This window comes from Alligator sinensis, unplaced genomic scaffold (assembly GCF_000455745.1).
Source record: "Alligator sinensis unplaced genomic scaffold, ASM45574v1 scaffold377_1, whole genome shotgun sequence".
In the NCBI taxonomy this organism is placed as follows: Eukaryota; Metazoa; Chordata; order Crocodylia; family Alligatoridae; genus Alligator; species Alligator sinensis.
This window is the reverse complement of record NW_005842047.1, coordinates 1915390-1930391: the sequence shown is the minus strand read 5'-3', so window position 1 is coordinate 1930391 and position 15002 is coordinate 1915390. Positions and strand designations below refer to the sequence as shown.

At 43.2% G+C, this 15002-nt stretch overlaps 1 protein-coding gene across 1 annotated transcript in view; it reads left to right on the top strand.

Moving 5' to 3' along the window:
- Window positions 1-15002, top strand: part of THADA (THADA, armadillo repeat containing) — a 296890-nt gene that overhangs the window by 248459 nt on the left and 33429 nt on the right. The window contains exon 37 of the mRNA XM_025203203.1: window positions 622-753. Coding sequence (XP_025058988.1) covers window positions 622-753 — 132 coding nt within the window. The remainder of the gene's footprint in view (window positions 1-621; window positions 754-15002) is intronic.

The following is a 15002-nucleotide window of genomic DNA, read 5'->3' as shown; positions in this document are numbered from 1 at the left end:
AAAAAATTCAGGCTAGATACAGATGTTATACTTACCATGTGTTAAGCATGCAGAAAGCGCATTATGGCTGTGACAGAACAGATGTTCACAGTACATAAAGTACTTTAAAAATGGTGGATCCCACTCAAATTTAACCCTTGATGGATGTGGTATAAGACTAAAGTGCTTTAGGTTAGAGTGCTTTATCAAATGTCTATCTACACACGAAAATCATTACTTACGTGAAGGACTTGCTGGGCCCCTGCATGTCAACAGCACGTCCACTGCTGTCTAGCAAGAAGAATGGGAACTTCAGAAAGTTCAAAGTACTCATTGCTTAGCAAAGCTCTTGCGATGATGCTGAAGGTGGTTCTCCCTCAGCAATTGAACACTGAACCTTATTGCAGAGTAAAGCTAGCAGGTGGAGACTAAAGAGGAGGAGAACAAAGGTGTTTGGCTGCCTAGAGTGTGTATTTTGCAGCAGATGGCATTTCATCTGTATTCTCATTCAGCCTTCCCATTTTGAGTTTTTTATTACATTTTTGGTATTTTTAGATGAGGAAGTACATATTTCTATAACTGTTCTGATTTGCCTTGTGAGGAGCAAAAATCTAAATTCTTTCCCTCTTTGTAAATGTTCAGGTCTTTCCGATACGCTGACCATGTGGAAATGCGTGGTTCTCCTGTTGCAGAGTGAAGAGCTGATAGTAAGGAATGCAGCTGCTGAAGTTATACGGGTGGCCCAGTCTCAAGAAACTATCTGTAAAAAAAGAGGTACTATTTTTTCTGTTACCATAGACAATTGCAAACTGACTCATATTTCTTACAGCCACTTAACTGTGGAATATGAGTAAATCATGTAGTAAAAATGTTCACACACTTCATTTTCTTTTTTTAGTCTTTTTGGTGTAATTTTCTTATGTTGTGTGGGAATTTAGAAAAAACAACTACTGTATTTATTTATCTGATGAGGTATGATGAATCAGACCAGATCTGCTAGGCCTAGTAATTTTGGAAATGCTGGAGATATGAGATCTGAACTTATATTAAACTGCAACTGGAGGTAAAAGCCGCTTAGCTCCCAAGGTGGTGGGGAAGAGAGATGGGAAACAGTATTCCTGGGTTTTCTGCCTGACTCCCCATGGGAACTTGGGAAGTTCTTTAACTTAGTCTTGCTACATTAGTTTACTCATCTGTATTAATATATATCCCCACAGGAATGCTGATAAGCTTATTTGATGACTGCACTTTACTTTTTCTTACTCTGGCACATGCAAATGTATATTAATTTGCATAATACAGCCTCTCTGGTCATGCATATCAATCTGTGTTTTGTTTTGTCTGTCTGCTGGTATTATAAGTTCTTTGAGTACCAGGTCAGTGTCTTCCTCCATGTCTTGTACAATGCCAATACCTCTAACGTCAGCCATTAAAGGTAATTATCCACATTAGTATGAAGTTAGGCAGAAAGTAGGGCAGGCTGGTACTTTAGAGACTAACTGGTTCAGAAAGGAATAAGCTTTTTTGTGCAATAACCCACTTTATGATGCCTCTCTGATACATTCGTTCTAGAAGCATTTGAATGAAAAAAAATATTTGCAGCTTTTTTTCTTTTCCCTCCTACTATATGTTCAGATTGAGGGGTGAAGCAGGGTGACTTTAGATCGGTGGTTGTCAAGCGGGGGTACGCATACCCCTAGGGTACTTAAAAAGGTCGTAGGGGATACACAGAACTCTGTGTGCATGCACGCAGCCGAAGCGCAGCACACAGGCAGCCAGGAGCACAGCCCGACCACATGGAGAGCAGTCGGGTCCAGCTGGTAAGTTTGTTGTAGGAGAGGGAGTGGGGCTGAGGCAGGGGCTGCCCAACTGAGGCACAGCATGGGACTGAGCCATGTGGGGGGTGGCTCCCGATGCTACACATACCCTGGGAGGAGGGGGGGGGGCAGGGCGGGCTCCAGCCCCTCGATCTGGGGTGGGCTGGGGCCAGGGCCATGCTGGGCTCTTCTTGGCAGGTGCTGGGCTGAGCCAAGCTGTGCTTGGAGCAGGTGGTGGTGCTGGGAAGGCACCGGGGGGGGGCAGCTACAGTGAATTTCTGGAGTGGCTGCAGCCCCTGCTCCCATAGGCCCCTGTGGTGAGAGAGGGAGTGGGGCTGAAGCAGGGGCAGATGCTGCACAGCCAGGCAGAGTGTGGGACAGAGCCACAAGCAGCTTGTTCAGCGAGTGCGGTGGGCATGCATGTGCCCCAGCAGGGCATGGGGAGGGTGCGTGCCCCTACATGTGCATGCAGGGTCCGGTAGGCTGCAGACTGGTCAGGCTGGGGCCTGGGCAGCTCCGGGCTGTTCCCAGCAGGGGCTGGGACGGAGTGTGCTGGTAAGGGATGGTTGGGGGAGCTACAGTGAATTTTGGGGTGGTTGCAGCCCCTCCCATAGCCCTCTCTTAGCGCCACCACCTACCTTGAGCAGAGCACAGCCCAGCCTGGCCCCTGCTGGGAAGAGCCCAGCACCCCAGCCAGCAGCAGTCTGCCTGCCCCCTGCACACAGATCTGGGGGCACATGCCTCCCAGGGCACATGCAGCAGGGAGAGCCACCCCTCCCATTCCCATGCCTCTTGAACAATCCACTTGCGGCTCTGTCCCGTGCCCCACCCTGGCTGAGCAACACCTGCCCCTGCCCCACTCCCTCCCTCACTGCAGGGCCTCAATCTGCCCTCCCCCCCTGAAAAAAATATAAAGGGGTACAGGAGGTGAAACTTTGAGACAGAAGGGGTACATTTGTTAAAAAAGGGTTGAAAACCCCTGCTTTAGATGGTAGAGGACAAATATTCTTTTTGAGTCATATATTGAAGTAAATTTACAGGGAATTGATAATCTTCCCATTTTATTTTAAATCTAAAGTAATGCAATTTTGGTTAAAGTGTGGGTCTCATTTATTGTCATTACTTGCCTTATGAGGTCCTGTGATGGCCATTTTATGGTAATTTCAAAATGAAATATGCTCACTTTCTGAATAAAAAGGGTTTTTTTTCTTCCATGTGCCAGCCTTGCCAATGGACTTTTCAAGGTTAAAATCAGTCTAGGTCCGTTCTTTCTTATGCTTTGTTACAAGCAGGTGCTCACTTAACATCTCTGCATACCCATATGCCTTCAGTAGTAGTGCTTTAATAAAGTGTCACGGATAGGAATCTAATAAACTCTTTTACTGATGAAACAAAAACCATCTTTTGGCTGGGTTGTCTCTATTGGGAAAGCAAACAAAAAGCAGTAACATTTTGTTGTCATTTCAATAAATGGAAGTGACTGAATAACTTCAGGGAGCAGTCCTGTTTAGTAAGCAGGTGGTATTTCGTGTTGTCACTTTTCAGAGTAGAGCTACATTTTTATGTGTACAGAGATGGGAATAACAACACCAGTTTTATTTTCAGGTTTTCTGCCTAAACTGGTAAATTAAAATCTGGCTTAGTTGTTAGGCACACGGAAGATCTTCCTGTCAGTCCTGTCATTACTTAATGCCTGAGTTTGCTCTCACTGTATCAACATGTGTTGTCTGTGGGTAACAGAAGCTTCTGTTTCTGAAAAAAATGATTCATTTCTCCCCCTGGCTCTAGTTTACATTTTCATCATGGGTTTTTCTTTATTTTCTCTGTTTTCTGTATTCTCTCTTACCTCTCCCTTTCCCTACTCTTTTTTTTGATGCATCATCCCCTTTAGGTTTCACCAGGTCTGGTAATCTGTAGGCAGAGAAAAAAGCAGTGCATTGTGGGAATGAATTTGGAGAGTGCAGGGCAGCAGGTAGAATGCTTTAGACATAATGGCAAGAAGTACGTAGGATTCAGCTTAGCATCCCTGTCTCTCTGACCCCTTCATGGTAACACAGCATGCAGAGATGCAAGGTTCTGATTTGGCATTACAACACCCCTCTAAACTAGCAATCAAAACATTTTCCTGAGCTCATGTCTTAGCTTTAACTATGTTTCAATATTATTTCACCAAACTTGCATAGTATTTCTTACATTGTCTTAAATGGCTTTGTTTTATGACATTGTATCTTACGATGGGAATGAAAATATTCTAGTCCAGCAGTGGAGACCAGAATAAGAAATAGATGGCTAACATTCTGCTTGTTCATATTCTGTATTTCTCTCTGTTGCTCTCTACAATGAACTTTAGCTCATGGGCGAGATTTGGGGCTTCTTGCATTCCCATCTGAAAAAAACAAACCTGTATGCTAGTAGCTGTTGTTCTTCCATATATACTGCCTCATAGAGATGGATATAACTGCACTGTTGATTGACTTTTCCAAGGCCTGTGAAAAGGATAGGTGGTGGTATTTTGTCAGTAGAGGCTTGGATGGAAAGGATGCCAACAGGGCATTTAATTCGTACACTATTATGGCTACATGCCGTGGTTTTACAAAATATATTATGCTACAGTTATTGTTTAATTTTTTCAGGTAGTATAAACACAACTATTTGGTGCTGGCAAAGCCAAGCACCTGCCAGCAGTCCTTTCTTTATGAACAGTGGTAGTGCCAGCATTTTCCCTCATACCTGCTCTGCTTTTGCTTCTTGGAAAATGCTGACATTTGACTATCATGCAAAAAGGCAGGACTGCAGCCCTCGCCAACAGGAGAGCTGTAGTGTGAGTAAGAGAGACAGCTCCTTTAGTGTTGGATTCATGCAGTAGATCCAAAAGTGGACTTCCATGGCACACTGACTGCTCCTATAATTTTACATAAGGTTCGAACTGGTCTTGATTTTTTTTCCCCCACTATAAGGACTACAAAAGGATAATGACTGTCTTTTTAGCTAATTTAGATCTAGTCGAGATTTTATTCTGCTTCAGATTACTAAAGTTTGAGTCTGGATATCTGTAGTAAACATGAGCCTTGCTTTTTTGCTTGATTATGGTGACTTCACCGGGTTTTCCTCTGTGCTACCAATGTATGGGTAACCCTACAGATGTGAGCTTGCTTAGGCCAGCAGCATCCTTTATAGTTTGTGTAGTGTGGCTGTAAGTAATATAAGCAGAGGTAAATGATCCTACCAGGTATACAAGGTTTAATTCCCAATAAAAGTTATTACCACAGTCAGCCAGTTCTTTGGGCTACTTGAAGAGAAACTGTGACAAGGGACAGAAGTTACCCATAAGCTGGTATATGTGATCGGGAACTGGTCTAAACCTGTAACAGAACAGAAGTTTATTGTACATAGACTGGTTTCAAAATGGCAGAATCTGGTTTAAAATAGACCTGGATGGATTTAGTATCAGATTGAATCACTTTAGGTTAGACTGGTCTATTGAGCATCTGTTCCAGGTCCCCTCCTGAAACAAGTTAGGTCACAGTCCCCTGGCATCCCAGGATGTATTGTGGCCCCGTGTTATCCCCACTTCTCAGGGTGTGCTCGCTTCCACCCCAGCTCCTCTGCTTCAGCTGAGCCAGGCGGCCCCAACCCTGGGCTGTCATACAGCTGAGGCAGCAAAGCCTCAGAAACCTGGGTAGATTAGATCGATTAAGCCTTGGGCTTTTTGATTCTCTGTACTTAGCCAATGTATTAGGATGTTTTCTAGCAAATGCGGCACTCTGCTTCACCAGCCAGCTAATCCATGAAGCTGCGTACCTAAATCAGATGAAGCTAGCAGTGGTCTTGAAGAGGGGGAGGGAAGATAGTAAGGATAGTAGAAAACTGTCATTACCAAAATGATAACAATGTGTCATAAAATTTTTGCCCTCTTGTGGATTGGAAGGAGAGCTTGGAAGACCAAATATTCTGAGAGTGATAATGGTAAAAAAGAAAACAAAAGAAAACCTTAATTTACATAGAATAAGAAAATGCACTTGATCTGAGCCTTCAGGAGGCCAAGAAGCGATGTTGACTCAGTCTCAGTAGACTGAAATTAATTTGTATTGTTTTACAAAGTTGTTGAGTTTAATTGTATTGCCAAAAATATTGATTCTGATACAGTTGCCACTTTTTCTGAGCAAGTTGTGCTATGCGGAAACCCAGCTGTCTAACAAGAGCAAGATTAATTATTGTTTTGTTTGCCTAGCATGGCAGTTTGTCAAGTAGTTAAGGTCTCACTAATGACCTCCACAATATGAAACCAGTCTGTGACTAAAGTTATTGTATGTATACTGACTTTGTTATTGCTTCCTCAAGCATTGAAGTGTAAACTTCTGTGGGATTGTTTTATTCTTGTTAGTGTGAGGGAGGGCACAGGAAGTATTGTATTCAGTGTAAATGTAGAATAGTTTCTTTGAAATCTAATTAAATTAGTGACCCATGCCTGTGTAAAGTCTAGACCCATTCTCAGTAATATTGCCTAACCCCAGAGGTTCCTCCTTACCGAAAGAAGATCATTTAAATCAAGGAGAAGAGACTTTTCTTTCTTTACTCCTGATTACTTTATTGAATATCCTGAGATGTTCCAGTAATTCAATGCTAGAATGAGCATGGTATCCACTGTCATATCATTTTCAACTTGGCTTTGTTCTTTAGAAAGGAAGAAACATTGTCCTGAGTAAGGCTGTGGGCTTGCTATACTAGAAAAGTTTTGCCTGTTTCAATAACTTATTTTTCATTCCAGTTAAACCAGTGAAATCCTGTAGAGTAGATACCTTTAAACTGTTTAATCCCTTATGTTAGTAAATTACCAAATTGGTTTCTGATTGATTTGAACTATCTAAGGCTGATTGAAACATGCATCCATTAGGAACTAGCACCAGTTTAAATTATTTAAAATGGACTTCGTTACATTGGGGTCGACCAGCAGTTAGATCTGCACACTGCGATCCATGTTTCAAAAACGCCTAACTGATTTAGGAGCCTGTGTCAGTTCTTTGAAGCACTTAGAGCAGTGGTCACCAACTGGTGGATCTTGATGTACCGGTAGATCTCGGAGCCTCTTGGAGTCGATCTGAGGCTGCAGTGGGACGCTGAGTGTCCAGGTACATGCACGCACGCGCCTCACCCCCAGCCCAGCAGGTCAGTGCATGGGGGAGGGAAGGGGTGCAAACAGACTTCCCTGCTGGGGAGGCATGCCCCCAAATAATTTTTTCTCCCTCTGCCTTGATCTGCCTCCCACTTCCCTCCCCACAGACTTACCTGCTGGGTGGGGGGGCAGGTGGCAGCACATGGTAGATCTTGAGTGGCTTTTAAATGCCAAAGGTGATCTCCTCCTTAGAAAGGTTGGAGACCACTGACTTAGAGTGGAAGAGCACTGCAGCATAGTGTGGAGACCGTGAGGTAGACAAGGTTCTTTGGGTAGATCTGATTATGTTTTATTATACCACCTAAACTAATTGGAAAACTTCTTTCTATTATTTTCTTTTATTAGACCACCTAAACTAGCTGGAAATAATTTTTCCAACTAGTTTAGGTGGTCTAATAAAAGATAGCAGATTTACTCAAAGAACCTTGTCTGGCTATGTCCTTAGACCAACACAGCTATAACCTATACCCCTGAGACCATGAGGCGGCTTTAATGCAGCAACACAGAGCTCAACAGGGGCTCATTTACCTTGGCAAGAAGGGCAGGGGTTCCAGGTAGAGCTTCTCTGCCCTGTCGTACGTGTGCCAAGAAGCAGGTTTAATTAACTCACACAGAGCTGTGTTGTTATGAGCAGACTGCTTCTGGTACCTGAACTAGCTCATTTAAAGTTAGCTTGTGTATATCTGCTCACTGCAGTAGACTGTGGTGTCAGTAGTGTAACTGGTGCGGGCAAGCAGGGCATGCACCCTGGCTATTGACTTGGGGTGAGGAGCTGCACCTCCCATGGCAAAAATCCTGAGGGGGATAGACACCATTCTTCTTGACGCCTCCTCCGCATATACGACTGGGCATGAGACTGTGTCTGGCTTTTGTGACTGGGCTGTGCCAGCCACAGCAAAGACTCCCAGGGTGGGGAGGGGGGCATTCTGGTGCCCCCTGCTGCAGTTGGCGTGCCGTGAGCTTCTCAGCTGCAGCAGCAGTCACTATGGTGCAGAGAGACCTAGGGCAGGTTAGACACCTTCCCCACTGCCCACCCCCCTTCCCCCTGCTCTCCGGTGGTCAGCACTCTGTCCAGGGCACTGACAAAGCTCATTCTGCTTCAGCCTGGTACAGTCTGCAGTTTAGGTGTATCCCAAGTCTGCTTAATAGTCAGTATTCCCAAATGCCTCCATTATTTTTAAAAAAATAAGGTTTGGACTACAAGTCCCTTGTAAAAAACCTTATAATAATTTGCTCTGCTGTCCATTAATTCAGACTCATTTTTCTTAACGTTAGCCTGCAGTTCTCACTTCTCCCAGTTGAGAGTGACAACACATGCCAGTCATGTACATGCCAGAGGCCTCTGTCACGACAGAATGCAATTCAAAGTTCTCTTTCTCCTGACTTCAGGGGTGTTTCCTTGCTACTCTGTGCTCTTTCTCACTGTGCTATAAAAGCAAGCTTATCACTAAAAGTGACTAATAGCCCATTCTCTGAAGTACCAACATAGCCTCCAGGAAAGGGGTATTAGTTACACTGGTACTACTGAAGAGCAGAGTAAAGGAGTCAGGGAAATGGCATAGATGAAGTAAATCTGAAAAGCTGAGCTGTAGTGAGAAAGACATGTTGCCTCTTGCCATTTTACACAGCTCTTGCTCCCACACAAGCTGTTTCAGTTTTTGTCTTTGTCATGCTGACAAGTGAGAAAAAATGGACCCTCCGGGGGCTGAAGAGTATTGTGGCTAATGTTTGTACAGTGTTTTGTAATGTAAAGCACTATGGAAAATGTTGCTTCTCATTTCTAGGAGCCAGTGTCTCAGAACTAGAGTAAGGAGACAGATTTGAGGGCACCTCTTATTCATAGAGGCCTGGGTGATACAGGCAAGAGATGAACCAAGGCGGAATTCAGAGACATCCCCATCCCATGTGCCCAATGCAGAATTCATATGTACTTAGGAGTCTATTTAAAGTTAGGCACAGGAAGGATAAAGGAGTGGGTATGCGAATGGCTTGCAGGACAGCACCTCTATATTCTTACTGCTCTGTGTTGATTTAAACTATCAGACTTTTCACACAGGAAACAATATTTTAATTAAATTATTTGATGGTAGTATTAGACATGTTGTCCTTCCATTGAATCGGGGCATTTTGAAGCAATGAGTTCTTTTTCTTTCCTGCTTTCATACATTCTTTGCCAGAAAACTCGCACTCATAGGGGAAGAGGGATATGGGCTGATTGCCTCATTGTGTACCTGTCCCTGAGGAGAAACCCAGAGTCCACAGATATGTTTGAGTCCTACTAATGGCTAATTCACTTCACTGGTAGTGATTACTTAGCAACAGAAAGTGTTGCTCTACTCATCAGATTTGGGTACCATTATCTCCCTATCTATAATTGGAGATCCTTGTACAACATCAGTATTAATATCATCCCTGTAATTTATTAATGTATGTACTTCTGGCTTGTTAATATTTCAGCAGTAACTTATTGCATGAGACTAAAAACATGAATGCTTATATATTACTGGACTGTGAACAACTCTTACTTTGTATGTAATGATTAGCCCGTGTAAATATACCAGGGTGGGGACAGGAAAGTGGGGCACAGTGGGGCAAAAAATAGGAGAAAATCCTATTTTCAACCAAATCAGAGTGAAAAAAAATCACACCTCAAAGTCCTGTCTAGGATCTAACTGTTTTTGTAGACTTTTCATGCTTGTGAAGTACCTTCTCTGACTGCGAGTTCCAGAAGTGCTGCAGAGGTCACAAAGTGACTCGAGCGATAGGACATATATAAGAGAACACTGAAGCAGCTGAAGATTTTTGCTTAGTAGAGAGGCAACAGAGAAGGGACATAACTGAATATCAGAAGGTAGCAAAGAGACACACAGCAAAAGTAAAAAAAGCTTCACAGTGGTGCAGCCTCTTGAAAATACAGTGATTCTGTTTTCACTGGTAATGAATCTAGAATGGACATTTAAATATGACATTACACCTTGATTCAAAAGTGAGCACGTAAAAACAAACAAACCAGTTTCTGTTTAGGATTTTGCAATATTTCTGACTCCATTGTTGGGTTCCAAAATGCTGCTTACCTTGGAAAAGGGATCACCTTTGCAAATTCTGTTAGAAAGGTAGAAGAAAAAGATTTAGGGTCAGTGGGAAGAGCTGGAGCTGAATATAATAAGCCATGTAGTGGAGGTGAGGACTGGAGGAAAATGAAGAAAGAATCAAGACTAAAATATAATAACATTAAAAAAAAAGGAGAAGAAAAAAACCTGAAATGTAAATGTTCCTTCACCTTCTCTTACATATCCTACATTAATGTAAAGTTTTTGATACTTGCACACCCTTGCAGGATCTACTTAACCACTTGAAAGAGCGATAGTGAATAATGAAGTCTGTATAACGTTGAGATTACACAGTGGTGGTTTGGCATTTATCATTGCCACTGCAGGTGATGTCAGCAAATCATGGGTAGCTGGTGTGATCTCAAAACTTCCACAGCAAATGTCCTCTACTACTGATTCAGGACAAGTGGCTGAAATTTAAATCGGCTCCAGTTGTTAGTAAAACAGATAAGATTTTTCAGCTGAGCCTACAGCAACACACTACCTTTTGGTTAACTGTAGTTTCAAATGCCGTGATTTGAGTAATTTAGTCTGGGCATTGCTCACGTGTCTGGGCATTGCTTGTAGTTCGTTATCAGGATTTACATTCTGTATCTTCCAGTCTTAAGCCCAGACCATTTTGTTGTTGTTGTTGTTGTTTATTTATATTAGAGCAGTGCCTAAAGGCCTTGAATAACATCATGGTCCATTGTGCTAGGTCAGGGGTGTCAAAGATACAGCCGGTGGAGTCCTATCATTTGGCCCATGGTGTTGCTTGTGGGTCTTAGATCAGCCCCACACACCGCATGCAGTACATGCTGGCCCCAGCCTCCAACCTCTTGTACTATACAGGGAGCATGTAGCTTATCTGGCACAAGCTGCACATGATGCACAGGGCTGGAGCCATTACACAGCACATGGGGCTGATCCCAGGTGTATTCTGCCTATGGCACTCACACCAGACTGGCCTCATAGTGCTGGATCCGCCCCAGGTGCAGTATGAGATCCTGGACTGGCCTCATGTGCCACATGCTGCACAGGGCTGAGGCTGGCATGTACTACACATAGTGCACAGGGCTGGTCTGTAGTGGGATGCACATGGCCCGTAGGGCTAGTCTAGGGCACGTGCTGCATGTGCTGTCTGTGCCAGAGGCCCTGCACACTGGATCTAAGTCATTCTGCCACATCCAGGGTGCAGGGCCAGTCCAACATGTGTGTCGCATGCAGCACATGTCCCAAGCCTGCCCTGTACACAGGGCTGGGGACAGCATCTGCATGCAGTGCATGAGCCTGGAGCCAATGTATATACTGCAGACAGCACATAAGTCTGATCCAGGGTGCATGCTGCATGTACACTGGCTTGGCCCTGCACATTGGGATCCAGCCCAGCCTGCAGACCAGCCCTGCACCCCTTATCCAGCCTGTGGGGCCAGATAAATTTCACACCTCTGTGCTGGCAGTTACAGACACAAGCAGCCCCTGCTTCAGAGACAGTACCAGCTTACCTCTCTACTTGAAACAAACTTGAGAAGTGATTTTAAATGGAGTAGGAAGAAGAATGGGGGAAAGACAAGGTTAACATTGATAAGATGATATGGTCAGTTAGGGTCACTGGTGCACAGCTCCATTATAAAGCTAGGTAGAATGGATGAGGCACTCTTGTGTTCGAGTGTGCTGCAGGTATTCTTAACTTTGGGAAGTGTATCTGGTGGCATGCTGGGAGGCCCCCTGGAGCTAAAAGTATTCAGAATTATTTTTCACAGTATTCAAAATCGGTTTCATAAAACCAAGAAAATAAATTTCAGATCTCCTCATTATTGTCCAATGATATTTGGATGCATATTTTTATTGTTATTTGTAGATATTTGATATAATAACAGTTCTCAAATTATAGCTTAATTTAGTCAGTAGTAAAAGTCTTTAACAAATAGTTTTTCTCCCAATTGCCAGGAGTTTGCAGTAAATAGTTTGTAAAAAACAAACCTCAACAGAGTTTTGAATAGGCAAAAAATAAATAAATAAAACTAGGCAGCCTCTTCCTTATTAGCTGGTAAGGAGGATTAGAGTAACAGTGCTAAGAACATGTGGTTATAAAGAACATTAATGAGCACAATATGTACATTTCAAGTCTTTTATGACAGCTGTAAATGAGAGATACTAATAATATCATTTTCATATGATTCATAAACTCACCCTATAACCAAGCCAATTCATTGCTACTCTCTCCAGTTTTATGCTGGCATGGATCCATTGATACAAATAGCACAAAACTGGAGAAGGAATCAGACCTCCCAACTTTAAGAAATAATGTGTGGCAGATGATGACAAACTCTTATATTGAATTCATGCAAACTCTTTTGGGATGTATCAGTAGTAAAGATCAGACATGATGGATTATCTTTAGTTGACCTAACTAAATCTTGAGCTAGTGCTGAAGCCTCACTTTGAGGCTCCATGATATCACTGTAAATTCCAGAGGGTTATTGCTGGGGTACAAAAACAACTCAAGTTATTGAGCATACCTTATAGGAGGACACTGTAGCTGCTGGAGATTTTTAGCTTAACAGGGAGGGGGTGTGAATGTCTATGAATACTAGAAGGAAACAAAGATACTGAGTTGTCTTACTCTACCAGAAGAAGTGGTGGGGGCACCATCATTTTGAACTACTGATCAGATGCATTTTAAAACAAGCTGGACTGGACAACAGCCCCAGCCTAGTAATTGAAAAAATAGGAAGCCATCTCAAGGACTTGTGTCTGGATGAGTAAAGTATTAGTACTTGTATCAGCACATATAGCTAGCTATTTCAGAGCACTTCCCATTACTTTTATTAACATAATGGCAAAGCAGACATGTCTCCAAAAGTAACTCTCCTTCATGAATGATTAGGGTCAAACTGACAATTTCTGCTGATAACAGTAATGCATCTGTATTTACCCAGTGATGTTTTTTAATTACAGTGTGGAAGACTCACCGTTGCAGTCTTGACTGTCATTGATACAAGTAGGATGATGAATATATATACAATGGCAGTCATACAGCCAGATAGGTTTGGCTTGTTAATGTCAGAAGGCTTTGGATGCCACAGCAATAGAGTTATAAGTGGTAAAGAAGCAGGAGGATAAAATCAAGCATTACTTCTCTAGGAGGTTTGCCTGGAGTAGCCTTACTTGGCGGAGCAATGCTTTTGGGTCCAGTTACTGAAGCAAAGACCAGGAATGGGGCACTGGTGTAGAATGACCCTTAGCAGCTGCAGAACTTCATGGTTCAGACCTCTGTTTCCTGAAAGATCAGTCTAGAGTCTACCCCGAAACTCCCTTTATGATGGAGAAGCATGTCACCATTACCATTCAGAAGCTTACTATCCTGATTGCTTCTGGTCACTAGCTAACCAGTTTAGGTATTGGTAGATCCTATCTTAAAGTTGTTATCATGGAGCTGTGTGATGCTATTTAGAGTGTGCTGCTGTGCCAGGCCATAGGGCTTTGCCATGAACAACAGGCTATTGTTGGCTTTGCATGAGTGGGGTTCCCAAATGGCATAGGGAAGATTCATGAGATTTGTGTGCCTGTTCTTTACTCCCTACACCATGTCAAAAGCTGGAAAATGTTTTTCTCCATGATATTGCAAAGCCTGGTAGCCCAGCATGAAAGCATCATTAGTAATGTGTAATAGTCTACAAAGGTCTATGATATCAGGTTCCTGAGAAACTGAGGCTTGTTTTCTGGGATGAGCAATGGAATTTTTGCTTCCCACACCATTCTGGATGTTCATTGATTGCTGCTCTTGTTATGGGAGATCTGACTTACCTTCTCCTTCCAAGACTTGTGAAACCTTCCTGGACATCAGAACCGAGTGGTATAACTGTACTAACTATACTCTGAGCAATTGCAGAACATTAGTGAAGTGTGCACATGGAGGACGGTGGAAGCTAGAAATGCCTCAGGTCAAAGCTGATTGCATCTCATCATTCTGTGCCTCATATCATAAACACTTCTACATTGCACGTCTGTGAGAGCAACGGAAAGAGCTGGATGAGAGATGGCATCAGTTGATGGAGAGCTTTTCTGAAATGTCCCGAGTAGTTAGGGGCATGTGTGCATGCACTTTGAGGCCATGAGGTAGTAGAGTTTAATGAACACACTGTGCCCAAAGAATTACTGAAGTATGTTTTATATATTGACTCATAGTAGGAATTGATGTTATTGTGGAGAGGGGACTCCATGCCAAATAAAATATTCAGCTCAGGTCTACTAAAAAAAATTGCGAATTAACAAATAACATAGGAAACGCACAACACTACATGAAACAGATGGAGAACGTAGTACGTATGTAACACAAGTGAGATTGTGACATTACCAAATTACAGGATCTCATGTAATTCTGGAGCTACTGCACTTGAGAGTGTTCTCTGTTTTGCATCTCAAGGGAGGATGATTGTTGAGGGAAGGGGGCTGATCCCACTTTGTTGTGTTTTCACTAGTTGTCAGGACTTCGAAAGGCTGTGGTGTTGTGCTAGACCTAACAGAAGATGCTTCAGTGCACCTGTTGGCCTCCACATTGTCTGCCCCATTCCCAAGCCATGTACTCCATTTCAGGTCTTTATAATGGCTTCAGAAAATGGTTCCTACTGATTTCCCAGCCTTCTGTTAGGATACATGCACTAATTCCTTGATCATAATCTCTTGCATCTCCCCCCTTTCCCCAGATGATGTACATATGTTTCTACTGATGGTGCTTATCTACCTCGCTGAGCAATAGAAACCTCATGACAGTCAGTGGAAGGTGCAATTAGACCTCTGTGTTTCTGCTGGCTTTAGGAGTTCTCCGGGTGCAATTCTTCTTTTTCATGTCAACCAATCAGGACACTTGCTTGAACTCACTTGGCCAAAAGTCAAGCTGGCCAGAAGCCTGGGCCCTCTATTTTGAAAGTAGCCCCCCCC